Source organism: Lygodium microphyllum, chromosome 2 (genome assembly GCF_053477565.2).
Source record: "Lygodium microphyllum isolate KBCC chromosome 2, Lygodium_microphyllum_v1.1.10, whole genome shotgun sequence".
Lineage (NCBI taxonomy): Eukaryota > Viridiplantae > Streptophyta > Polypodiopsida > Schizaeales > Lygodiaceae > Lygodium > Lygodium microphyllum.
Genome location: NC_141136.1, coordinates 170,179,694 through 170,207,475, shown reverse-complemented (window position 1 = coordinate 170,207,475; position 27,782 = coordinate 170,179,694). Strand labels below are relative to the sequence as shown.

General features: G+C 39.7%; 1 protein-coding gene across 2 annotated transcripts; it reads left to right on the top strand.

Annotated features, from left to right (window-relative positions):
• Nucleotides 1-22,964: 22,964 nt before the first annotated feature.
• Nucleotides 22,965-26,153, top strand: LOC148040604 (large ribosomal subunit protein uL30x-like). Of its 2 annotated transcripts, none has more exons than XM_087701235.1 (7): nt 22,965-23,121; nt 24,776-24,973; nt 25,056-25,153; nt 25,259-25,316; nt 25,407-25,486; nt 25,591-25,693; nt 25,769-26,153. In XM_087701235.1, the coding sequence occupies exons 2-7, from the start codon at nt 24,785-24,787 to the stop codon at nt 25,982-25,984; spliced, it is 744 nt and encodes a 247-aa protein (XP_087557361.1). In that variant the 5' UTR covers nt 22,965-23,121; nt 24,776-24,784; the 3' UTR covers nt 25,985-26,153. The 2 variants fall into 2 exon arrangements, with proteins under 2 accessions (XP_087557361.1, XP_087557367.1); XM_087701241.1 differs by having other exon boundaries at nt 22,990-23,117.
• The last annotated feature ends 1,629 nt before the right edge of the window (nt 26,154-27,782 follow it).

Sequence of the window (27,782 nt, the reverse complement as noted above, 5' to 3'; positions counted from 1 at the left end):
ATGGACCGTCGCTATTTGCATCGCAAACGCAAATAGCGACGTCGCTACCCGCCGTTGCTAATCGCCGTCGCTATAAGCTCAAATCCTTGTAGTGCATGGATAAAGCCTTGTAGTCAAAATAATCCCTACTTGATTGGAATATTCTTACGTTGTTTTATTGCCTTTTTCCCTATGGCAACTATGAGTAATAAAGATTCCTTTATTTTTCCTTCCATTTGTGCATTCATTGTGCAAGATCAATGTTTACTTAACATTTTTTTAAATTAATTTATTGTGGATGTGTAAAGTTTTAAATTGACCATTGAATAAATTATGCAAGAGTAACTTTGTGTGTTTGCAAACCCAAGACGTTACACCTACTCCTTAACCTATCAAGATGCAAGAGAATAAATTTCTCCTAAAGCAAATCAAACCAGCTACGTTCACAAGAAAAGGATCTAATGTCAAGATTGAGGTTGAAGTATAGGTCGAAATTATTTTGATGTGGTAGGAAGAACAAGTGCATGTGCTACCTTCCTATCATTCTAACAAGATGAATGAGTGAAAGCTAGGAAGAAATCAAGAGGGTCATAAGGCATGGATACTTGCTACCTTACTATTGTTCTATTAGGATGAATGAGTTCTTTACCTTGTGTTGGTTGGGATTAAGCTTAAAGGCCTATTACTCTTGGTTTATAATACTTCAAAAATATGCCCCACATATGGGCACTAACCAATAGGTGGCCAAATGTTGCCATGAATTGAATAAACCCTTGGATACTCATCTAGAGTCCTTAAGGCTGATTGACTTACAAGATGCCCTCATATGAGCCAAAGCCTTGATTGGGCTAAACAAAAAGTAGCTTATTGAAGATAACTACATCTCAGTGGTTGGTGGCCATTGAAAAAGACCACAATGACTCAAAGGACTAAGGGAAAAATTGCCATAAGTGCAGTGAGATAGGTCACATCTAAAAGAGATATCCAAATCATCAATGCTTCCATTGCAATGAGCTAGAGCATATCGAGAGCATATTCAAGTTGATTGCCATAGACCGAATCAAGAAGATGAGGAACCCGTAAAGAAACAACAAAGTTGTACAAGTACAACATTTGATTTACCTCAACCATCAGATAGTGATGAAGGTTAAGAGCCTGCGATAACCTTCAAAGATGAATATAAACCTTAGAAAGGTCTTTATAAGATATAATAAGCTTTATACTTGTAATGGGCCCTCCTCTTTTAATGAAAATTGAGCCACATTATATTTCAAATAAAATTATCCTTGAATTCCTTGTATCTCTTTGAAGTTTGAATACTCGTACTATAATGAAAGTAGAAGCAACGAGGACATGCAGCTAGTCCTAATCCATAGGTCCTATAGTAGTACAACTATCCCTAGATAACAAAACCCCTAGTTTATCTCAGGATGAGGACGTCTTGATTTCTATAAGGGGGAGAGAATGTGATATCCCCCATGCCTCCCACACGAGAATGCAAGCTTATGAAAGAGGAGATAAAACAAAGACAAGGTTACCAAAAATCTTAATAACTCATATAATTATCCATTCGTTTCATGAATTGTTGCCATCATTCACCATCTCTTTTGATGTCAACATCAATTATCATTTTAACTTGATGTTCTCGACATTGTTAATTGAATGATCATTCTCATTCTCATCTTCAAATTGAACTTCAACAAGACCATCATAGGACAAACACCTTCACTATATGATCAATTGAGACCTTATATAAGAAAAGACACATTCACTATATAGTCAATCAAGACCAATAGGCATTAAAATAAAAAATGATGATAAAATTAAGAGAAGGCAAGCAAAGAAGGAGGAGCTTTAGACTCATCAAATGCAAATGATAACAACAATGATATATTAAGGCTATATAATAGCCTTACCCAAAATATTAAGGGTTGTTTTCCATGGTCATTGTTTTGAGTAACAAGGAGGAATATTCTTCCTAAACACTACATTGTGTGTGTGTGTGTGTGTGTAGAGAGAGAGAGAGAGAGAGAGATGGAAGGGAGAAAACGAGCATTAGGCCAAGAATAGAGTTTTTTTAGTTACGCATTCAAAGCATTGCAACTAGTGTCAAGCGATGGAAAAAGGGAGTGATAAGAGTGGGGATTCCCATACCCTGTCTTGACTACCCCTATTGAAGATCACGGATCTAGAGCATGGCAGCTATGGAGGTTGGAAGATGAAGACTATGTTCATGTTGTCATAGACAAAAGAGAGATAGGCTATTACACAAGACGAATTAGGTTCCAAGACAGATTAGCTTGGACTCATAAAAACAATCTTGTGTAATGAATTGGCACTGACAAGATACTAAGTGAAAGTACAAAGAATCATGATATCATATTCATTCCATTGTCAAGTACAATGCTTTATAGTAGTTGAATTGTTCCACTCTCCTCGCTGTGCATATGGGATTCATGCCATCTCTTCTTGGAGCATACATCATTTGTCTATCTCTCAACATCCCCCTCAAATGATAAGTCCCTAGACTTGCTGACATTTGCCCCCCCCCCCAATGATAACATGGCCCGGGAGACTAGCTCATAGGCAACCTAGTCAAGTTAAAGCTTGAGACTTTACATATTTGACAAGGGTTTTTACAAATCAAATCCACTAAGGGAAACATAGAGATCTACTATGGGAACAAATTCCTTAGAACAATCTGTCAGAGTTGTTGATGGTAGCGAAAGCATCTTCTTCTTCTTCATCATCTTCATTCATGAATTGACTTTGGTGGTGGTCATTATGCATCTGTTGTGCTCTTTTCTTGTGAAAACATTCACTAGCAATATGGCCAGCTTTACCACAATAATGACATGTCATCCAACTTTTGCTGTTTGTGTTAAATCCTCAACCTCTTCCTTTGGATCCAATAGCTTCAAATAGGCTTTTCCAGAAATGTGACGTAAACAGAGAGTCATGGACACTAGCGATCCGTTTAGGCAATCCATGAAGCCTAAAGATTTCTTTCACAAACAATCGTGCAATATCTAAAGCTTTGTAGTTGGTCTTGACTGGGATAAGAGAGTGACCTTTGTCAACATATCCACAATCACCATGATTGAATTATACCCTCCTTGAACAGAAGGTAAGTATCATATAGGATTCATCTTATTGAACTGCCTTGAGCAATTAAGTTTAGCACTTCATAAGCGCATCTTATATCTATCTTTAAGAGAATCCCTAGCGGTGCAACTGAAACTGATCATGATGCCACGCAATCTAGATGCGAGTCTTTTCTAAGATGATGATGCAATGCAGAGCTTCTACTATTGGGAATTCATTTCAATGCACTTATGTAAAACATAAATAGAGACCTATATTTTTCTTTTGAGCGGGGGACATGAAGTTATCAGGCCTAATGCAAATGCAAGCTACTTCTCTTTAAAGGTTTAGAGGAGCCTAATACTCGACTTAGTATTGCAACAGCCCAACCATACTTAACCGTTTTCGTGGCAACCCATGATCATCATGAACTTGATTCAAGCCTTTACACCTACCTTTCCAATTTTGCAAATTTCGCAATGCAAAAAGTATGATTTTCGCCTAATGATGACTAAACTTTATCGTTCCGATAACCCATTTTTCAGTTTCTTTTACCTCTCAAGCAGGCCAATGCTAGTGCATAAATCGAATGCACTACAAACACAATCAATAAAAACCTTGATTTCAATGTGCACCAATGTGTAATCTTTTGTGCAAGTTGTTCGTTCTAAAACATGCTAGAGTGCAATAAAACACAATTTCCGACATGATTGAATAATGCAACCTAAAAAATCCATACTGATGAACTCCCATTTCATCTGTGGAATGTCAAGTGGTTGGAGCTTACCTGGCATTTTGACACGCTCAACTTTCACCCGCTGGCACTTAGGCATTCAGTAACATATTTGAGTTCATCATGCTTCAGTCTTTCCCAGTAGTAACTTTTCCTAATTACATTAAGAGTTTTTGCTAGCCAGGGTGTCTTGAGAACGAGGAGTCATGGGCTTCCCATAATATCTTCTTTTTCAGCACTTGACTGAGGGGAATGCGGAGCCTTGTTCTAAAATAGACACATCAAGCATCCACATTGAAATTTTGGTATTTGACTCTGAGCTTAGGATCAGTGTCCTTAACTAGGATTTTTCTAAGCATTAGCTGATACTTAGGATCCTTGTCTACCTCTTCTTTGGCTAGCTCAATGACTGGATTGCTAGGCATCGATATCATGGTAGCTAAAGTCTCTCCTTTAGATGGCTCTTCCATGATAAGTGCATTCAAAAAAGCTTTATGACTTAATGCATCAGCAATCACATTCTCTTTCCCAGGTTTGAACTTGATTTCAAAATCAAATTCTTGCAAGACTTCAATCCACCAATGTTGCCTCATGTTGAGGTCTGGTTGAGTAAAGATCCATTTGAGACTTTTGTGGTCAGTGACCAAAGTAAACTTGCTTCGAAGCAGATAGTGTGGCCACAATTTGAGAGCATGGATCACAGCTAACAACTCGAGATCATGGGTGGCGTAGTCCTCTCATGGATTTTCAGTTTCCTTGAGGAATAGGCTATTGGATGATCTTGCTTCATAAGCACACAACCTAGTGCAAGAGAACTTGCATCTGTTACAACTTCAAACTCTTGACTTAGGTCAGGTAGCTTTAAGATGGGTGGTTACCAAACTTTTCTTGAGCTGCTCAAAATTGGTTTGCTCAATGGGCATCCACACAATAGCAATTTACTTTTTCAGCAAATCAGTGAGAGGTGCAGCTATTAGGGCATAATTTCTTATGAAAATTCTATACCATCCAGTCAGTCCTAAGAAGCTTCTCACTTCCTAACTGTTGTTGGAGGTTGCCACTCTTGAACATCTCTAACTTTGGTTGGATCTACAAAGATTCCTTCAGTAGATACTATGAATCCGAGATATTCCATCTGTCTTTTGAAAAAGGCACAATTGTTTTTCTTCACATAGAGCTTGTGCGTCCTCATGGTGTCCAGCACAATGCACAATTGCAGCTCGTGGTCTTCGTCTCTCTTGGAGTAAGTTAGGATGTCATCAAAGAAGACTAGGACAAACTCATCAAGATAAGGTCGAAAAATGTCGTGCATTAATCTATTAAATGTAGCAGGGGCATTAGTTAGACCAAAAGACATTACAAGGAATTCAAAATGACCATACGTGGTATTGAAGGCAGTTTTGGGGATATCTTCTTCCTTGATCCTTGTTTGGTAGTAACCAGATTGGAGATTAATCTTGGAAAAGTTTCACGCCCCTTGCAGCCTATCAAGTAGCCCTTATTCTTGGGATTGGATATTTATTATTGATTGTTACCTGGTTTAGACCTCGGTAATCAATGCAAAGGCAGAGAGTTCTGTCCTTTTTCTTTTGAAACAGTACTGGGGCTCCCCATGGTGAATTACTGGGTCTAATGTATCCTTGATCCAGTAACTGCTTGAGTTGCTCTTTCAGATCAATTGCTTCAAGAATAGACATTTTATATGGACTCTTAGCAATTGGAGTGGCTCCTTGTTCAAGTCTGATCCCATGATTGACTTCTCTTCGAGGTGGTAATTTAGTCAGCTCTTTTGGGAAGATGTCATCATATTCCTTCAGCCAATATGGCTCTCCCTCGTCTTGTTTATTATGCTCAACCTTACTTAATTTTATGAGATACACTAGTAGTCCTTTTCTTAAGCCTTTTATTATGCGAGATGATTTAGCTAGTTGAACCTTGGGTTTTCGTGCCTCACCTTGGGTCATCACTGTTTCCCCCTTTAGGTTTTGAAAAGTCACATGGCCTTTTCTACACTGAATATGTGCGTCATTGGGGATTAACTAGTCCATACCCAATAGACATTCGTAGGCCCCTAAATTCATGATCCTAAATCCCATTTCAGAGAGATTGCTTCATAGGCTAAATGTCATTTTGCAAGTTTGCTGAGGAGACATGATTTCTTTTCCTTTAGCAAGTTCCACAAGTAACCTAGATGTAGGTATTGTGTCTATATCTAATTTCTTGGTACACTTTGGTGACATGAAAGAGTGTGTGCTTCCACAGTCAATCAGAATTTTAAAGGACTTACCCTCATATTTTGCTGGTGTTTGAATTACTAAAAATTGGCGATTTGGGCCTTTCTTATGGAAGGTGGCATGAACTGATGCCCTCTCCATATCGACTTCCATAGTTGGGTTTCCCTCTTCTTCAAGATCTTTAAGAATTATAGCAGATGCTTTTCCTTTTGCAATTAAACCTTGGTTTTGATATCTGTACTATCCTTGGCAAGGATTTTGGCCAAGCTTTGGGCATTGTCTTTTAAAGTGACCTGGCTCATTACAGTGGAAACACCTAGGTACTCCTGAATTACTTTCTGTAGGTATGAAGTTTCCGACTGCATTTGTTTAGGCCCTCTTTCCTTGACCAAGTGGTCATTGACCTTGGGCTCGCTTAACATAGCCCCATGAAGTCCCTTTGTTTTGATTTCAGAGCCTATTATTCCTTAACTTTGATTGAATCACTTAACATATTTAAATTAATGGATGTTTATGAGTTTAGAGTGCACATTCATATTAAATTAAGGTTAGGACTGAGTTCCAACCTATTTATTTATTTTGTAGCTGATACTGCTAGGTATTCACTTTTATCGATTTAATTTTATTATTTTCTAACAATTGTGAATGCTTCAATTGATGTGTAGAGCATGTGGCAGTGGTACTAGGAAACACTGGGTGATAGCGTGTATTCAAGTTATTTAGAAGAATTTATCATTTTTTATAGATGGCGCGTCTTAAGCGTGGAGCCAATATTTATTTTTGACGCACTTATTTATTAAAGCGCTTGACATATATTTATTATTTTGTATGTGCATGGGTGTATGATTTAAATATTCATTATTGAACATTGTATTTGGGCACAACTCGACTCTTTGGATGCCCAACCGCTTTATTCTTTATTTGGACAAAAGCAAACACAAAAGCTAAAGCGTGCTAATTGTAAATTTGGGCTATTTTTTAGCTTGGAGATGAATAATACATAAAATACATGCTTTGTGGAGCACTCACACAAGGCATGGGGGGAGATTATACACAATGAGTTTTCTTACTTCATGTCATGCAAAATTTCTCTCTTGGTTTTTGAGAAAAAAGTAGAGTTCTTTGTTATTGGGGACCTTCTGGCACTTGCTACGCACGCATACGGCATCCAATTTGCACACCAGTGGTATCAGAGCAAAGCTGAGATTGAGGGCTTCCAATTGCTTAGCATCTCGCGCAAAGGCAAAGCTCTAGGAACGATCAAGCTCTGCAGTCAGTCTCGCGACAATCTGTCAATACCAACACATCCCTGGCAGCGAATAACCCTCTATTACATAGTTAGATCGCAAAGGACCAGCCTCTACAGGCGGAGGACCACCCGGGAAGTTCCAAATTTTCAGTCTATTTCTTCTTAGAGACTTTCAGTTTGATAAGTGTTTAAGCTTAACACTTAAGCTTTTTTTAAAAAAAAGCTTAACAATTGGAAACTCACGACGTTGCGGCGACAAGATGAACTACCGTTCGACGGCGCCGTCTAATATATATTGACATCTTGGTCGTTGGAAACTAGGTAGAAAACGTTTTTCATTAAGGCTCAATAGTCAAAGCCTAAAGCTTTCTAAGCTTTAAAGCTTTCAATTCTCAAAGTCCAAAATCCTCCCACAGTAGGAGTTCATACACAACAACTCATAAGTTGGTTTTTTTAACTTCTCTATAAGCCCCCATTTGCATCTACGCTCTGACAAAGCCAAATTCCAACACACATATTGCTATACACAGTCTAAACGGACGAAGTTTTTTCTTGGAGAAAGTCCAACATCAATTTCCATAGCTATGAAGAAGACAGATCATAAAAAGCTGTTCATTTAAAAAAAAAAAAAACAAGCCTTGTAATCCCGAACTTGAGCTACTCTCATCCTGCTAATAGGATTTCGAGTGTGTGAGGTTGTTTGAAATTTTGCAGGATGACCGATCAAAATATGGAAGATTTTATGGCCGAATGTGATTTATCGAAACCAACGATGGAGCAAAAACTGGACCTAATTATGATGCAGCTTCAAGAGGAACGAAGAGCACGTCAAACTTTGTAAGCTCAATTGGCATGTCTGCAGCGATCTACTGCCGATCAAGATGGACCGCAATCCAAAGATATTATACGGCGTACGATCGATGCGACACTTGAAGCACAATCTATTCGAAAAGAAACAAAGATAAGTAAAAGAAATTTCAAATTTCACACTTTCACTGGGTCACGCAATGGAAAGACTGTACTTGCTTTTATCAGCCAGTTTGATGATTATTTCCATGAAGAATAGTATCCTGAAAAAGACAAAATTAAGTGTGTCACCAATCATTTAGTGGATACAGCATCCTTATGGTGGACTGTAGTCCGCAAAAGCATTGATTGTCTTACTACTTGGGAGACTTTCCAAAAGAAATTTTTGCAAAATTTTCTTCCACCCCAATTCCATGAAAAAGTAATTAAACAGTGGGATCTTTTGCAACAAAGAGATCGCAAGCATATTTCTCAATATACTGAACATTTTTGGAATGCTTTATTGCAACTACGAATGCTTGAAGATGTACTTGAGGTGATTCACAAGCGCAAGTTTATGTCTAGGTTACTTAGTCACTTCTATGCGGAAGTGAATATGTTCAAGCCAACGACTCTCGAAGATGCAATTTCCTTGGCCCATGATGCTGAATACAAAATTTGAGGACGAGAGAAGCGACCACAACAATTCTTAAACAATTGTAACTTTGGTACAAAATAATTCAATTCTAATTTTCGGATTCAATCAAAACCGTTTTCTTCCATCTTCATTCCGTAAATCTTGGACACGATCCCCTGCTTTACCATCAAACACAAATCCAAATCCTAAGCCATCTCTTTAGGCAACTCCCAACATTCCTAAACTTTCTGCTATTACCAATAATGTATCTAAAGCCAAATCCATAGTCTGTTATAAATGCCATCAACCTAGACATCCAGTGGTGAATTGTCAATTCAAAAAGCCAATTGTTCATATTAACTATTTGGGAGCAACTAAAGATGAAGACCATGAAGAAATGCCAGATTTCACGAAAGGCGATGACGATAACGGCACTACTTCAAATACTTTACCAGATATACCAAATCCCCATTCTTTATTAATGATGAAATGTTTTGTGCATGGTAAAGAAAAGACTGTTTTACATGATGATGGGAGTACACACGACTTTATTTCTACAAAATTGGTCAAAGAATTGAAATTACATACTGTTTCTACTCATTATTTCTTCAAGGATGCATTCTTAGGCACTAGATACAATGGAACACAGGAAGTGCATGACTTAGAAATTAAAATTGGTGATTATGTTGAACGTAGAAATTTCCTAGTTGTGCCTCTGCAAACTAGTGACATTATTCTAAGCATGCCTTGGCATCATCAATATAATCCCAATATAGATTATTCCACACATTCAATGAAGATTCATTCTTATGGGAAACAAATCACATTGCATGGTATGCACACTTTTGATCATTTTCCATTGCTTAGTCATATACCGGCTAAACGTGCATTAAGAAAAGGTAGCAAATCCTATTTAATCTAGGTGAATGAAATTGAAGTTAAGAAATCAAGTTGAAGAATTGTTAAACGAGGACTCGTTAGACCTAGTAGTTCTCCATTTGGTGCACTTGTTCTATTAGTTAAAAAGAAAAACAACACTTATAGGATGTGCATTGATTATCATACCTTGAATAAAATCATTGTCAAAAATAGATATCCCATTCCTAAAGTAGACGATCTTATGGACAAACTACAAGGGTCTGCAATATTTAGTAAAATAGATCTTAAATCTGGATACCATCAAGTACGACTTGACACATTTGACATTTTCAAAACTGCATTTAGAACTCAATTTGGACATTATGAATTCCTTATGCCTTTTGGATTAACTAATGCACCAGCTACATTAAGTCATATGATGAATTGCATATTTTTAAAGCATAAGCATTGTGTCATTATTTTTTTTAATGACATATTGGTTTTCAGTAAGAATGAAAATGAGCATTATGAACATTTATCTTTGGTTTTCAAATTACTGAAGGAGAATCAATTATATGCTAATCCTAAAAAGAGTGAATTTTTCCAAACACAATTTGAATACTTAGGACATATTGTTTCATTTGAAGGTATTCAAGTTGATCCTAAAAAGATAAAAGAAATTTTGAATTGGCCGATACCTAAAAATGTGCATGAATTACGTTCTTTTTTAAGTTTTGCCAGCTTTTACAAAAAAATTGTGAGAAACTTTTCATTGCTTGCATTACCTTTGACAAAATTATTAAAGAAATGTATTGTGTATCATTGGTCTGAAAATCAGCAAAAGTCTTTTGATTTACTGAAACATGCTTTAACTCATGCTCCTGTATTGCAACTTCATGACTTTACTAGACAAATTTTCCTAGTAGTCACTAATGCTAGTGGATCTGGAATAGGAGCTATCCTCATGCAAGATTCCCATCCCATAGCTTACTCCAACTGCAAACTTAAACCCTCTGAACTCAAGTATTCTACCTATGATAAGGAATTGCTGGCTGTAGTACAAGCTTTAAGTCAATGGAACACTATTTAGTGGAATCTGAATTCATGATTAAAACAGACCAACAAAGTATTAAACATCTTCTTAGTCATCCATAAATATCTGACAGACACATTAAATGGGATGTATTTATTCAAAGCTTTCATCCACTTATCCAATATCAACCCGGAAAAGAAAATATTATTGTCGATGCCTTAAGTAGAAGACTGACAATTCATAACATCTATGTGATATCTTTTGATTCTCTTATCCCTATAAAAGATACCTATGGCCAAGACCCTAGTTTTCAAGCTGATTGGAATAAATTGATTGCCAATAAATGGATTCCAATTAATTCACTATCTTATGCTGATGGATTTATGTTTTATGAGAAAAGGTTGTGTGTAACTGTTCCATTTAGATCATTTGTGTTGCATGAAATTTATTGTCCCCCATATCAAGGCCATAGAGGTATTATTTCTACTTTATATACTTGATTGAAGATTTTTATTGGCCACAGATGGAATCCGATGTTTCTAACTTTGTATCTGAGTGTTTAATTTGTCAAAGAGTTAAGCGACACCATGGTAAGTAGTATGGTTTGTTAATGCCTTTACCAATCCCTGAAAGACCATGGGAGCATATTTGAATGGATTTTATTACTGGTCTGCCTAACACTCAAGCTAATCATGATATGATATGGACTATTGTAGATCGATTTAGCAAATAGGCATATTTCATTCCATGCAAGAAAACATTAACTGCATCTCAAGCTGCTCAATTGTTTCTGAAAATTGTTTTCACTAACCATGGTTTACCAAAAGTTATTATTTCTGATCATGATTCTAGATTCTACAATAATTTTTGGACTACTTTGTTTACTAACTTATGAACAAAGATTGATTTTTCATCTGCATTTCATCCTGAAACAAATGGACAAATAGAAGCTACAAACAGCACAATCTTGGATCTTTTACGTACATACACAATTTCAAAACCACAAACCTGGGATACACACTTACATTTACTTCAGTTTGCATACAATAATACACCACATAGAGCTACATGAAAAGCACATTTTGAAATCATTTATGGATTTAGATTGCCTACACCTCTTACTTCGTTATCAAACAAAGTTAAAGCTGTTGATGATATTGCCCATATGCATGCTACTATTTTCGATGAAGTTAAAGATATGATTGAGAAAGCCCAACAATCATATACTAAAAAAGCAAACAAAAAAAGAAAAGCTATGAATTTCACAGTTGATGATTATGTCTGGCTACGAATTGAAAAGCAAAGATTACAAAGTGTTGAGAAACACCCTGTTGTAAAGTTAGCTCCTAGATTTTATGGACCTTTCAAAATACTTCACAAAATCAATGACAATGCCTTTAAACTAAAACTACCCCAACACTGGAAAATCCACAACACTTTTCATATCAGTTTGTTACGACCTTTCAAAGGCCAATTACCTATCCACCCTGTTTATGACAATCCTCCTTTGTTAGAAGAAGAAACTGAAATCCTTAAACCTGAGACTATTCTACATACTGACTTTCTGACCACTAGAATCGGTCATAGATATTCTAGATATTTGGTGAAATTTAGAAATCATCTTGTTGAAGAGGCCCAATGGATGCACACTCGTGACCTAAGTGCTTACCCCTCACTGCTTGCTCCACATTGAGCTAATAGCAATTGAAGACAATCCACCCCAGGGGAGGCATATTCCACGGTGGATTCTGTGAGGTTTTGCAGTGGATTCCGTAAAATTATATTTATTACCGGGGCTCGTACATAAGGTGGATTCCTTGTGCGAAAAGTCGATGGGGACGGCTGTCCTTTTCGAGCATCTCATTAATTTACTGTGTGAGTGGGTGATTCCATAGCGGGTGATTTCGCAAAATACATATTTAAATTAATGGACGTTTATGAGTTTAGAGTACGCACTTGTATTAAATTAAGGTTACCTATTTATTTATTTTGAAGAAGCTGAAGACTGCTAGGTATTCACTTTTGTCGGTTTAATTTTATTATTTTCTAACAATTGTGAATGCTTCAGTTGATGTGTAGAGCAGGAGGTAGTGGCACTGGGAAGCACTAGGTGATAGCATGTATTCAAGTTATTTAGAAGAAATTATCCTTTTTGATAGACGCGTATCTTAGGCGTGGTGCCTATTTATTTTTGACGCGCTTTATTTATTAAAGTGCTTGACATATATTTATTATTTTGTGTGTGCATGGGCATACAATTTAAATATTCGTTATTGGACATTGTATTTGGACACATCCCGACTCTTTGGGCGCCCAACCGCTTTATTCTTTATTTGGACAAAAGCAAACTGATGCCAGGAGGCATATTCCACGGTGGATTCCGTGAGGTTTTACGGTGGATTCCGTAAACTTAGATGACCGGGGCTCATACGCAAAGAGGATTCTTTGTGCGAGAAGTTGATGGGGACGCCTGTCCTTTTCGGGCGTTTCATTAATTTAGTGTGTACATGGGTGATTCCATAGCGGGTGATTCCGCAAAATGCATATTAAATTAATAAACGTTTATGAGTTTAGAGTGCGCACTCGTAATAAATTAAGGTTAGGATTTATTTCTAACCAGTTGATTTATTTATGTAGCTGTAGACTGCTAGGTATTCACTTTTGTCGGTTTAATTGTGTTATTTTACTAACGATTGTGAATGCTTCAGTTGATGTGTAGAGATAGCAGCAGTGGCGGAGGAAAGCATTGGAGTCTAGCGGGTTTTCGACCTTTGGACTATATTTTGATAGGTGCCATGCCTATATTTTGATTATGTCTATAGAGACATCGATTATTTATTATTATTTTGTATGCGCTTATGCGCCTGGATATGTTATTTTTATTTGGACATTGAGATTGGGCGTGCCAGACTCTTTGGGCACCGTCCATTAGCTTTATTTTCCTATTTTTGGTAGAAAGCAAACTTAAAAGCTAAAAGCTTGTCATATTTTTGTAATTGGGCTATTTTTGAGCAAAAAGATTGGAAATATATATTAAATACATGCTTTGTGAAGCGCTCACACAAGGCATGGGGGAGATTCAACCCAATTTGTCTCTTGTCTCATGTCGTGCTTGTTTTTACATTGGTTTTTGTGCTAAAAAGTAGAGTGCTTTGTTCTTGGGGACCTTTGGGAATTCACTACGTGAGCTACCTGCGTCCGATAGCCAAAGAGGATTCTTTGTGCGAGAAGTTGATGGGGACGCCTGTCCTTTTCGGGCGTTTCATTAATTTAGTGTGTACATGGGTGATTCCATAGCGGGTGATTCCGCAAAATGCATATTAAATTAATAAACGTTTATGAGTTTAGAGTGCGCACTCGTAATAAATTAAGGTTAGGATTTATTTCTAACCAGTTGATTTATTTATGTAGCTGTAGACTGCTAGGTATTCACTTTTGTCGGTTTAATTGTGTTATTTTACTAACGATTGTGAATGCTTCAGTTGATATGTAGAGATAGCACCAGTGGCGGAGGAAAGCATTGGAGTCTAGCGGGTTTTCGACCTTTGGACTATATTTTGATAGGTGCCATGCCTATATTTTGATTATGTCTATAGAGACATCGATTATTTATTATTATTTTGTATGCGCTTATGCGTCTGGATATGTTATTTTTATTTGGACATTGAGATTGGGCGTGCCAGACTCTTTGGGCACCGTCCATTAGCTTTATTTTCCTATTTTTGGTAGAAAGCAAACTCAAAAGCTAAAAGCTTGTCATATTTTTGTAATTGGGCTATTTTTGAGCAAAAAGATTGGAAATATATATTAAATACATGCTTTGTGAAGCGCTCACACAAGGCATGGGGGAGATTCAACCCAATTTGTCTCTTGTCTCATGTCGTGCTTGTTTTTACATTGGTTTTTGTGCTAAAAAGTAGAGTGCTTTGTTCTTGGGGACCTTTGGGAATTCACTACGTGAGCTACCTGCGTCCGATCTGCGCACCACAAACACAAAAGCTAAAGCATGCTAATTGTAAATTTGGGCTATTTTTTAGCTTGGAGATGAATAATATATAAAATACATGCTTTGTGGAGCGCTCACACAAGGCATGGGGGGAGATTGTGCCCAATGAGTTTTCTTGCTTCATGTCATGCAAATTTTATTTCTTGGTTTTTGAGCAAAAGGTAGAGTTCTTTGTTCTTGGGGACCTTCCAGTGCTTGCTACATACGCATACAACATCCAATTTGCACGCCACTACATGCCTTCCACGTGGAGGTGGAAACAGTCACACAACTTCTAGACGTGTGGTGAGAGGAGGACCTGAGGAGCTTAGCCTGTCCAACCCAAACTTTTCTCTCTGTGCTTGACTATCATTGCTTGTATGTGAGCTCGCTTAGGTATTATTTATTCACAGTCACAAAATGCATTGTTCATTTATGTACATATTTACGAATCCATGTCACTTCGTGAGGATAAAAACCAATTGTAGAACTTAGGATTGTACTGAAGTGTGGCACACGCATCCACTACTCGTGGTAGCTTACTCAATAACAATAGATATTTTACAACATCGAGTAGCATGGTACCTTTTCTGAGTCTATTGGCAACATGTAACTCCTCCTCAGTGAGAACCTTATTAGTCATAGAGTTCTCTTGGCTAGTTTCGGCTAAGTCCATACCCGGAATGGCAGTCAGCAGTAGTCGAAAGGAAGTTGGCGCCACATAGGTTGGGTCTCTTTGAGACTGCCATTTGGCCAATTGCTCCTCTAAGACTGTCATAATCTAGGCTTCTAGTTCGGCCATTGTAATGCCATTTTCAAACAAATGTTTTTCAAATTGACTTCGACTCTCTAATTGTCACTTTAGTTGCTCTATCTCTAAGAGATTTGGTTGGCAGAGCACATCATTGAATGTCACAGTTAAGCGTAGTTCGTCGGCTTTCTCATTAGAGATGAGTCACATGCATTCATGCAGGAGCCTATCATAGTGCTCATCAAGATGTTATTGCTCTTCCCAAGATAGGGAAAATGGTAGGTATTCTTTCAGATGCCCCCTAGGGAATGCACCCATGTCTACTAAGACGTAGACACGTGCAAACACTTTGAGCTTAACATCCAACTTAGTTAAGCATTCTGCGACACTTCTATGTTCAATGAGGGCTTGCTCGATTGCTATCTCATGCAAGGTTCTAGAAGTTTGCCTACGCTTTAGCATGGTTGGGCGCTCATGCCCAGATGAGCAAGATTGGTCAATTCTAGGATTGCTTATGTCCTCAGGGTTTCCATGTTTCTCTTGAGGCTTTTTTTGTGCGTCATGGTTCTCCTTGGATGTGACTGGTATAGATTTGTCACACTGTTGTGATAATGTTGTATCCACTCTTGATTGGTCAATGCAAGTTTTGTTATCGGTGGATTGAGTGGTGTGAGCAACAACTGATGGTGATGGTTGCTTTGACTTAGCAGAACACACGGATGTTTCTAAGGTTTCACCGTTGTTAGGGGAGACAGCAATGGGTCCTTAGTGGGTGGACTCGATGCTTTATTCCCAAGTTTTTCCTTGCTCTTGGTCTCAATGTTCTTGGTGTCCATAACCACTTGTAATTGCCATTGTGTTCGTTGTGTTCTCCTATTGTTTGTGGGCAATGAAGGTGTCTTTCTCAAAGACTCGGGACCCTGAACTAGGTCAACCGTTGATATGCTTGGTTGGGCCTTAGCACTCTCTTTCTCTGGTATGCTCTCATGGGACTTAGCTGCAACGTGTTGAACAACCTTGCTAGATTGATTGGTCAGATGCACCATCTCCTTGGCCACACCTTTGAGAGGTTTCTCCTCAAGCCTAGGCTTTAGGTGCTTTAGCAGTGCTCGAGATATCAAGGATGTTGGTTGCGACACCTCTTCCATCGGTGAATGGCTAAGGACATGTTCCGCAAGGGGCATTGTCACGGCCAAAGGCTGTGACTGCTGTGATTCCTGATTGGAAATAGTAACGGCTAGTTCAGTGGACTGGCTACTGTTAGTAGATTACAATGTAAATTCATCAGGTAGATTGAAAGTGGGTGTGTCTTTTATTGCCCTTTGAGCATTCACTTGTGCAGATTAAGCCTCAGTTGATCTAGTCACAATAGATTGCAGAGGCATATCCTTGGGCCGAGAGCTACTGGTGGTGTCAAGTTCGACCTCTTGGACATTTGGAAGCTTAGATGGAGATAGGGATTGGGATTGAGTAGCTGCACTTGACAACTATTGTTGTGCTTCCTGCGTTCGTTTAGGGAAAGAGGGTGTAGGAGACTTGGGACTCCTAAGTGGCTTTGACACTGGCTGGGAGATTTGCTCGTGACTATTAGATGATTCTGCCATTTGCTTTGTTGAGCATTTAGCCTTGCCATGAGCAATATTGTGCCTATGATGCTTGTTATCCACTTGGGGAATCAAAGGCTCCTTGGGCACTAGTGGCTTTTGCGTACCCTCAATGATTACATCTGATATCTTCTTGTCAAGCACGCTAGGCTGAGGATCTACCCTTCGATTAGTCCCGTTTGGTTTCTTGATTTCAATCATGAGGGGCTCGGTCACTCCAATGTTTTTGACTCGAGACTTGGTTTTTCGTTTAGATTCCTCCTGCGCTTCTTTGCTCTTGATACAATCTGGCCTTCAGCTGTGACAAAGGTGGTTTAGCCCGGGGTTTTGGCACCCAAATCCATTGGTTACCTGCGTAATATCCTTGAGCACGTAGCAACGCTTTGGATATCCATTGCGCCATTGTGCTAGCTCTCCATCGATACCTTCGTTCTTAAGGCTTGGGCTTCTTTTATGGTCTTCTACAATATTTGTAAGTCCAAATCCGGTCCATGGCATTGTCTCCTGACCTTCTTGTTTCAAGCATGGCCTTGCTCACTTATTCTCTCTGTTCACCATGCGCTTGTACCAACTCTTTCAACAAGTCCTTGCTCTCATTACTAGGCTTGCTTGGCACGTCGAAATATTCCTTGTCTTTCCCTCGAGGTTTAATGAGGTCACCCTTGCTAAAGGTTGAGATTATCCTCACACCCGGTAGTGTCAAGTATATCCTCTGTGCTACATAGTCGGCCTCACACTTGGTCGCCCTTTTGAAGGGTCTTCCTAGGAGGGTTTCCTTTTCACAATTAGCACTATTTGGAGGAACATAAAATAGCTTAGACAAGCTTTCAATTTCAATTGTCGCAAGGATTTTGCACTTCCCTATAAGTGCTTGTGGGTGTCCCCCGTAAGGACTAAGAGTTGCATTAGTTGGTGTAAGCTCTGGTTGGCCTAGTAGGGTCCACGCTTCATAGGTCAAGATATTAAAATCTACTCCTTCATCAATCAAAGCATCGACAGTGTGCTCTCTTTTCGTGGTGAGTTTGACCCTAAGATAAGGTGGTGGTACTATGTCTTCGTCTTTCAGGTCTTGGCTTATAAATGCCTTCTGACAAATGCCCTTTAGAGCCCAACTGCACGACCAGATGTGGATTCTCCACTGATATCTTGGATCATTTGTGCAATGCTATTCAAGGTGCATCTATCGTTAGGACTGTCATATCTAGTCATCCTCGCAATTGTAGCTTGAGGTTGCTGCCTTCCACTTTGACTATATGTAGTCCGAATGTAACACATACGTGTTTTTGCATTGTGGCCTTTTTGCCCTCGTTGGCTAGATTGGCCCATTGAGGTTCTAGGGTCTCTGTTTGTCTTTATTCGAGTATGGGCCTTTGGTTGCTCCTTTGCAACTAAGAATCCATGCTTGTGTAGAGCCCTTACTACACTAGGATCTAATTTGGAGGACTTGTCGCGGCGCACGTTTTCTCTCCAATCTACTTGGGGAAGGTACCCCCTCTGCGGGGGTTTGGGGGGCCAGTCCCCCCCGGCCCGTAGGGCCATTACGGTAAATACCATGCGCAATTTGAAGGACCATTTATAGCCAAGTTTTAAACTACTTTCTCTAGATTTCAGCCTAGTGATAGACCTATGATGTGGTTTTGGCTCTATATGGTCTCTCGATTACCTTTAAGGTCTACATGTTAAAATTTGAAAAAATCCGAATTCGGCCCAACAGCTCCAAATTGCAGGGGCCGAATGCTCGATTTAGCTTGTCAGAATGGTTGAGGGCCGAATGTAACTAGTTTGAATGTCAAATTCGATCAGTCCAAGTCACGGGGGATTCACTAGTAGTAATAAGAAGACGTCACCTGTGTGTAAGAAATACATGAAAATACCCTTATCTATCCCCTATTTATGGGACCTTACCTTATAAAATGTACATTTCTTCCCTTAAATAACCCCCCTCCCTACACTCACGTAGTACCATACGGTAAAGGACTGCACGAGGTCCAAGTGTGGGTGTTTGAGGGCCAAGTGGTCGAGCGGGCCAAGGGCCGAGTCAGGTTGGGCCCAGGACCAAATAGCAACTTGTCTGTGGGCCGAGTTGGCAAGGTCGAGGGTCGAATATCAAGTTGGTCCGAATGCTTGATTCAGACGGGCCAAGCAAAGGGCGTGTGAGTAAGATGGGCCAAATGGTTGATTCGGTTGTGCTGAGGGCCGATTCTAAGACTCGGCCCAAAATCATTGTCACTCGGATGGCGGGCCAAACGCGGCATGATTTTGGCCGGCGCAATAATAAATCACTTGAATCACATGATTTAGGTCACCGCCTATTGCCCGCACCTCTAGATCAAAGCTATCGGTGGAGGGGAAGAGTTTTATATACCTAGAATAGCAAATAAACTCCAAAATGCAAATTAGCAAGCAAATCAAATCCTCTTGCCTTGTTATGACAGCAGAAACCCCAATGCTTGTTTTTTTTCCTTTTTTTTTTGTTTTTTCCTACCCTAATGCATCCAAATCACAAAGAAAATACCTATCCTACTCCAATATACTTTTCCAAATCCAAAACACCAAAAACTTACTTGCTAATGAGATAGAATACCTCTTCAAACTCCCTCGCTTCCTACCTATCTACCTCAAGCACCAGTTCGGGGAAAACCCTACTTCAATGCTCGATTCGAAGTGTGCAAGCGCTCAAGGCTTGAATTTGTTGGTCCCGGCAATGGAACCAAATTGTGGGAGCTCTCCCTCAATCACCAAGACCCTCGGACCGCTTTTTGCTTCAAGAGTTCCAAGCTGAGCACTAATGGCTACCTCCACATAGCCGACGCGCCATCCATCTCTACGGGTGTAGTGAGCTTACCTCCATGCCCGATCTAGTTACCTCCTCTCACGAGCACTCCTGTAGCTCCACGATCCAAGTGCAAGCTCCATCCTTAAGCTCCCTACTCCAAGCTCCATTGCCATGAGCAAGAGAAGAGAAGAAAAGAGGAGAAGATGGAGAGCTTCTCCTCCCCAGTCCCTCACCCTCAAACACTCACTCCCTCACACTCACACTCCCTCTCTTCAGCACAAGCTCAAGCGAGCAAGAAGAAGAAGAAGAAGAAGAAGAGGAGAGCCACTTTTGGCCATACACAAGAATGAGCTTCTCATTCACTTTTCAACTTTATATACAAAACCCTAAATCACTTTTGGGCGGTCATCCCCTTATCCCCTTTTTTATATGGCTGTTGTGGCCTAGGCCCTTTTTCCCATTGTCCTCCTATCTTCTTAGCTTCCTTTCCATTGCCTGTCTATATGTACAAATTGCATGGGTGAGAGCTCAATACTCTTAAAATAAATCTTGGTGCGCCTTGCGCTTTTTTACAACAATAAAGACTCTCACTTTTTCTCATGCGCCTTTTTCCTTGATTTAGGACTTTTCTGCACTTCTTGTGTTTCCGGATTCTTCTTGGCGCACCTTCGTCTTCTTTTTTACTTTTGCCTTGGCCTTGTCTTCTGCTTTAGATTTTCTAGCTTTTCCACCTTGTTCATTTGAGGGTTAACACTCTGTCAATTGAGCTTGTAATTGCTCACTTGTAAGCACTTCATCAATTATCATCTTTACCTTCTTCTTACAAGGGTCACCTTTACTTTGAGAAAAGCAAAGAGACTTGCTCCGATACCACTGTTATAAGATCCGAGATACACGCTCGACTTTCTTACATACTTAAAATAAATATGGTAAATATTATGCTGGCATAGAGAGATAACATATGAGAGAAAAGAAAGGTGGAGAGAGAGAGAGAGAGAGAGAGAGAGAGAGAGAGAGAGAGAGAGAGAGAGATTGATAACACACTAGGGACTGGAAGATGGGCCAGTCCCCCCCTTGTGGAGTTATGTTATTAACGAGGAGCAAGCTCCTTCGTTACACATAAAGCAGTTATTACTTGTAGATCTTGGGAATAAGATCACGGTTCCTTGCACGGTATACAACTGGCTAACACTTGCATAACTTGGAAGTTGACACCTTTTGATCCTTCTTGAGTCTCTTTCTCTCCTACACAATATGTGTAGGGCTCTTCTCTTGGAGCTTGATTTTAGTAGAGTTTCTGCAATACTTGCACATTCTCTTCTCCTCTTGGAACTTGATTTCAGTAGAGCTTCCATAGCTCTTGCACATTTTCTTCTCCTCTTGGATGTGTGCAAAGTGATGCTTCATTCACCTCTCCCACACCCAAGGAGAGCCTCCTCTTTTATAGGCTTTTAAGAGCTTCTCTTCTTGGAGAGAGACTTGAGTGCCAAGATTGGAAAGGTTGATCTTCATGCAAGATGTGGCTGTTTTAGGACCTACTCTCTAGCACCAATTTCGAGATATCTCTCTGCGTGTTGCTCGGATGAAAAAACGTCCAACACAAAAGTTGTAGATGTCGTTGTTTTCGATAACCTAGGTGGGCCATTTTTAGAGATCGTATTTCTATCGCGAGATATTTTAAAAATGGATTTACCATGTCTATTTTAGGAAAAAATAACTCTTTAAACTGTACTTTTAACTTGTGGTCATGCAACCACCTTGAGCCATAGATAAGGAGAGTTCATTAGATTTCCTTAGGCCTCAACCTTAAGATTGAATTCCACACAAAAGCTTGTGTCATTTTAGACCTTAGAAAGGGAAAATTACTTTTCTCCTCACTTCCAGAGGATCATGTCTCTCGTCTTTCTTAGTGAGAGAATTACCTCTCTCGCCTTTCTTAATGAAAGAAATGACCTTAAACCTTGACTTGTACGGGAGAGGATGACCCAAATGAATGCAATGCTCATTACTCACAAGTAAACGTTCCCAGGCGTCCTCGGATGCACACATAAATACATAAACATAATGCTAATGTACTTCCTCTTCTTAGAACTCAATCCATCTTCATTTATGTGTAACTCCTAGATTCTTGTGTACACTCTTACACTTGGCAGACACTTCTTTCCCCCTGCATAACTTGTATTGCATGTACAAGATATCCCCATCCATTGACTTTTCCTTGATAGAGCTTGGATTACATGAATAGTTGCAAATAAGCATTCTCATCTTATTGGTGTTATGTTATAGTCCTGTAACTCATTGATGAAGTGAATGTATTGCCACTTATAGATTGCTAGATGACAAGTTGAGGCATGAAGGGTTGGTAGAGTGACTAGTGTTCATGATAAAATAGCTTAGTAGTAGATACAAAAGCTGTAAACTTTAGAAAGGATATTTAAATCAAACTATAGCCTTAATGCCTAAAAAGAATCAAATTATTTGTATTTTCCATGTTTATAACTAGATATCTTGTTAGCTTTTAGAAACTTCTTTAGATCTCGAAGGCTTTTCTTGTATGATTTGCACATCATTTTATATTAAAACTTAGTTTTTGTGAAGACTTAGAACTATATTAGGTTACTTACATAATCAAGTTGGGGGAGTTGTTCTTGACTAATGCATGGATAATTGCAATTTAGTTGACTAGTCAAAGGACGACATTGATTTATCGATCAACTACCCCATAAAGAGGGGTACTTTGTAAACTCAATTGATTTCATGCTAACATGGTGTGAGGGCATTGGTGGCTCATTATTAGTCTCTTCTCTCTCCTTGATATGGGTAACACAACCCTAGTGGTAGTTCCATAGGTCAATTTACTTTCATGGGGATGGGCTCATATTTATCTCTTGCATAAACTAGGCAAACTAAATAGGACCTAGTACTTGCACATTATCGTAAAGTTGTAAGTAAGTCTGTCAAATAACATTTGGACATTCTACCATGTGGGAAAGGGTCTCTTTCCCTTGTTTTTCCCTGTAATGTTCAACATCTTGAGTGTTTGCTTGGGAGGCATGCATATCTAGCTAGGTGAAGTTTGTAGATAGGGGCATGTTGGCCCCCACCCTAGGTTACCACAACCTCATGCCCCCAATTGCACATTATTGGGTACGTGGTCCCTCCCTCGTAAAAGCTCATGTATCGTTGCAATTTACAATGCAGGAATTCTAGTGGGAAATTGTCTAAACTTTTGTAGTACAAGGTGGTTTTGTAGTAATGGTTGATTGGTTGGTGGCTCACATTATGCAAATTCCCTTCTAGGTCAAAAAGGAACCCTTCTGATGATATAAGTGGAAATTAGGCAAGGGATTCTTCTTTTCCAGTGAAGTTGCTGCTAACGAAAGAGGGAGGGGCGTCTTCTTCGCAAAGGCAGGTTAGGGTTTCCTGTACTCTGTGCTTGTCTGTGTGTATGCGTCTGCGCGTATCCCTGTGCTTGATATTTTCTTGTGCAGCTGTCGAGTCGTTTTGCTGTTTGTGGATACCATGGAAGCTGGCTATGGTGTTGCAGCTTGTGCACCGAGTTTGTATCAGGTTTTCGGGTCATTTACGGACCTGGATTTTACTCGTATGGACTCGGATCCATCGCCATGGCCGCTCTTCTGTGTTCCAAGGAAACGGCGGGAGCCTTAATTCACGGGGCCCTCATATCGGTAGATGGTCATTATGTTCTTCCTTCTTGTGGCCCTCATTGTGTCAGGGCCTTTGGTTATTTTCTAATGCGGCCATTAGTTGACATGGATGTTGCCTGGACTACTATTATGGATGATCGAACTAATTCTTTTTTCCCTTCACTTCTGGGCTGTGCCATGGACCCGTTGATCAGGAAAGATTATTGTAAAGACGTTAGCTGTCAGACTTTCGTTTGACCACAAAGCCTGCAGATTTGCCGTTGAGGTTGGAGTGGTTTCAAACGTTTGTGGCTCTGTTTCTCTTCATCTGCCCGATTACATTGTGCATTCCTCTGCATGCTGATCTCGTGGTTAGCTGACCTCTTGCCCATGCGGTATACTGGGTTTTCTCTAAAGGAGTGTCGAAGCCTAGTATATTATTTGTTGTCTCTGGTTGGTGCTGCTGTACACGCTGCTAATGGCAGGCCTGTTGACTGGGGTCATTGGCCGTAGAGATTTGAGTGGTTTCTTACGTTTTTGGCTCTGTTTCTTTGTCTGCCTGATGACATTGTGCATTCCTCTGTAAACTGATCTCTTGCCTGCGCAGTATGCTGGGTTTTCTCTGAAAGAGTGTTGAGGCCTAGCATATTATTTGTTGTCTCTGGTTGATGCCGCTGTACATGCTGCTGACAGCAGGCCTGTTGACTGGGGTAACTAAGAGAGGTGGAAACTTAGGAAGCACATCTGGAAAGTTTTTTGGGTGGCCATGGACCCTGATACTGGACTGTTGTTCTTTTTCATCTGCCCAATGACATTGTGCATACCTCTGTAAACTGATCTCTGGTGGTAAGCTGACCTCTCCCCCATGCGGCATGCTGAGTCTTCTCTTAAAGAATGTTGAAGCTTAGCTTAGTATTGGTTGTCTCTGGATGGGGCTGCTGTACATGCTGCTTACGGCAGGCCTGTTGATTGGGGTCATTGGTTTGGGTTACTCGGAGAAGTGAGAACCTGGGAAGTTCTTTTTGATAATTTTTTGAGTGGCCATGGGACCCTTTTACTGTACTGAGCTAGGGTATGTTGAAAAAGTTAGCTTGCTATGTCCATCTGATTTGTCTGGATGGATGGAATTAAGCGTTTCTCCATAGTCAAATGTGTATATTAGTGCAAATTTGTGGCTTACCAGCTAGACTATACTGGTGCCAAATTCATCTTTTATGCAATATGCCTTCATTTGTGCTTTCTTGTAACACAATATGAGCTCGTTTTGATGATACTAGTGTGCAGCCCTGTTTGGATTGTAAAGCTTTTTAAAAGAAAAGCCTGTTGGTGGTGCTTACACAGTTTGTTCTTACTGATTGTCTGATGGGAAGTTTGTTTCTTATATCTTACCTATGCCTGAAGAAGCTCATTTTACTCCAGATTTCCACCATGAGCTCAGAGGAAGCTACTGCCCCCCCAGTAACTGTGCCCGAGTCTGTTTTGAAAAAGCGCAAACGTGATGAACAATGGGCTTTAGCAAGGAAAAAGCAGGCGCAGGAGGCTAAGCTGAAGAGCACAGCAAATAGGAAGATTATATTTAAGAGAGCTGAACAGTATATCAAAGAGTACAGACAGCAGGTATTTTCCAGAATCACTACAAACTGTTGCAAGTTGCTCATATACAGTTGTAACTTTACATTGAAGTTTGAAACCTATGCAGGAGGAGGATCTCATCAGACTGAAACGAGAAGCCAAGCTAAAGGGGGGCTTTTATGTTGACCCTGAGGCTAAGTTGTTGTTTGTGATCCGCATTAGGGGGTAAGTGTGTATCTCAATGAGCCTTAGGATTCTGTGGGACTTTAGTCCCATTGTTTTTGATTCTGAAAAGTCTGTTTTTCTCATTTTATCATTGACTTATTTCAGTATCAATGATATGCATCCTAAGACCAGGAAGATCCTGCAGCTATTGCGGCTTAGACAGGTAATTTTGTGGGTTTAATCTGAGCTTTAAATTTTGTGGGTCAGTATACATTTGTAGTACCACCTCTTGAGGCTATATGCATCTGTGCAGATTTTCAATGGTGTGTTCTTGAAAGTCAACAAGGCAACCATAAACATGCTCCGGAGGGTGGAACCCTATGTCACATACGGGTATTTAAATGTAGCTATGAATTAACAATCTGCGTAGTTGATTTCAATATGCTTTTTGCTGACAGGAACATGTCTTTTTATGGTCTCATTCCTGATTATCTCAGATACCCAAACCTGAAGAGTGTTAGAGAGTTGATCTACAAGAGAGGGTTTGGCAAGGTGGATAAGCGCAGAGTTGCGCTGACAGACAACTCTATTATTGAACAGGTGGCTGATTGTAATATTGTCTTAGAACAGGCTTTCTGTCATTTTCCATGCTTGATATATACCCGCCTTTTACAGGTTCTTGGAAAATATGGCATCATTTGTATTGAGGATCTCTTGCATGAGATTTATACAGTTGGTCCCCACTTTAAAGAAGCGAACAATTTTCTGTGGCCTTTCAAGCTGAGTGCACCACTTGGGGGTCTGAAGAAGAAACGCAATCACTACATTGAAGGAGGTGATGCTGGGAACAGAGAAGACTATGTCAATGCCCTTATCCGAAAGATGAACTAGGCTAGCTTGAGGTCTAACAGGGAAATTCTAGGTTCTTTTTACTGTTATGGGCATCTGAAATTGCTGCATTCATTTCTGCGGCTGCTTTTTTGTTATTACCAAGGCTGGTTTTTAAAGAACTTTCTGTAATGTTGAGATATGAGATTTTAACAAGCTGAGATTCAAAATCTTTCAGTCTGCCTAGTCTGTCTAGTCTTGCTTTGCTCACGGGCTTTCTTAGCTTTAGTACGTGTGCTGTTTAGTCTGCCTAGTCTGTCTAGTCTTGCTTTGCTCACGAGCTTTCTTAGCTTTAGTACATGTGCTGTTTAGTCCCACATTCTTTTCCTAAGCTGAAGCTTTAGTCGAGTCTTCTAATGCTTTAAGCGAAAGTTATTCCTCAACAGTTCTGCAACTCCCCCTTCTATGTAAAAGTGAAATGGCTCTTATGAAGAAGCTTTGCTCACTTAATTTGGCTGGTATAACAGGGATAGATGTAGTGGACCTAAACTGCTGTCAAGGTAAGGTTTTGGGAATTGACAAGTTTCAGCCTTCAAAGTGTCTCGAAGTTGGAGCTCTTGCCACTTCACTGAAGCAATTGTGTTCTTTTAAATTGGTTAGCTCTGTCCAACCAAACATGTGAAGCAAGGAAGCTGTCATACCCGTTGCCACATGAACTGGCTTCACAGAAGACATGTCTTAGATTGGTAGATTTGTCCATCTACATGTGAAACAAGCTGATTGTTGTTGGTATAAAAGGGATGGATGGATTTCAATTCAAAACAATATGGCTGTCAAAGTAAGGGTTCTTGTCAAGGGGCAGAAAATGGTATCTAAGAATAATGTGAAGCCCTGACAGAAGTGGTGGGTTCAAAAATTTTGCTTCTAATCTATTTTATCCACATAGGGCTGATAATTCTGTGCTCCAAGCATATATAGCTTACAAGTATTTCAGTCAGCCATTTAAACTCCAGTAGGGGCAGGAAATGCTGTCTCAGACTTGTGTGAAGGTCTGACTGAAGTGGGGGGTTTTATTTGGCTTCTAAGCTATTCTATCCCCATGTAGGGCTGATAAAGTGGTCCAACTTCCAAGCACATATAGCGTATGAGTATTCCAATCAGCCATTTAAACACCATTTTTGGAAGTTGAGCTATGCAGTTAGTGCAGTTTTTGGGAAAAGTTTAAATGGCTAACTGAAATACTTGGCCAAGCAAACGGAAAAGTTTTTGGGAAAAGTTTGGAAATATAAAGCTTTAGACCAAACAAGTGTCAAGATACATGTGGGAGAGAGGAAAAGACAATTAGCCAGTTGTGGACCTGGTACATAGTATACGGTAATACTGAGCTTGAGTCAAATATCACCATGGAGTGTCTTGAAAACCTCGAAATGCAACTGACAGTTGAGGATGTACACTTAAGTGCTCTCCCTATTCCACTTATGGATATTGAACTAAGGTTTTATTCATAGATTTGCAAGCAGAGATGAATTTAGTGGTTGTCATGTCAGAGATGAAGTCCACATGTGTCATGAGCTCATTAATTTGCCATTACTAATGAAAGAGATGTTCAACTCTTTCAGTATTGTTGCTTGAAGCCACTTAAGCCCCCTCAAGTATCGCATCTTGAAGTTGAAAAGAATGGAAGCTCATGGTGAGATATATTTATCAGCTGTTATGAAAAAAGCATGCCTTGTTTATAATATACTTTTATGGCAATGGTTAGGAGCCTTGTACAGCAATGTGCAGTACGCATATGATGTCAACTGAATCAAGAAAGCATGCCTTGTTTATAATTTTAAAACACCGGCCATGGGCCTTGTAT

What these genes read in the sequence shown, in the direction of transcription:
- LOC148040604 (XM_087701235.1), top strand. Translation starts at nt 24,785, where the DNA reads ATGAGCTCAGAGGAAGCTACTGCCCCCCCAGTAACTGTGCCCGAGTCT. An exon ending in GAACCCTATGTCACATACGG is followed by an intron (nt 25,487 to 25,590) that starts GTATTTAAATGT and finishes TGATTATCTCAG; the next exon opens with ATACCCAAACCTGAAGAGTG. An exon ending in ACAACTCTATTATTGAACAG is followed by an intron (nt 25,694 to 25,768) that starts GTGGCTGATTGT and finishes CGCCTTTTACAG; the next exon opens with GTTCTTGGAAAATATGGCAT.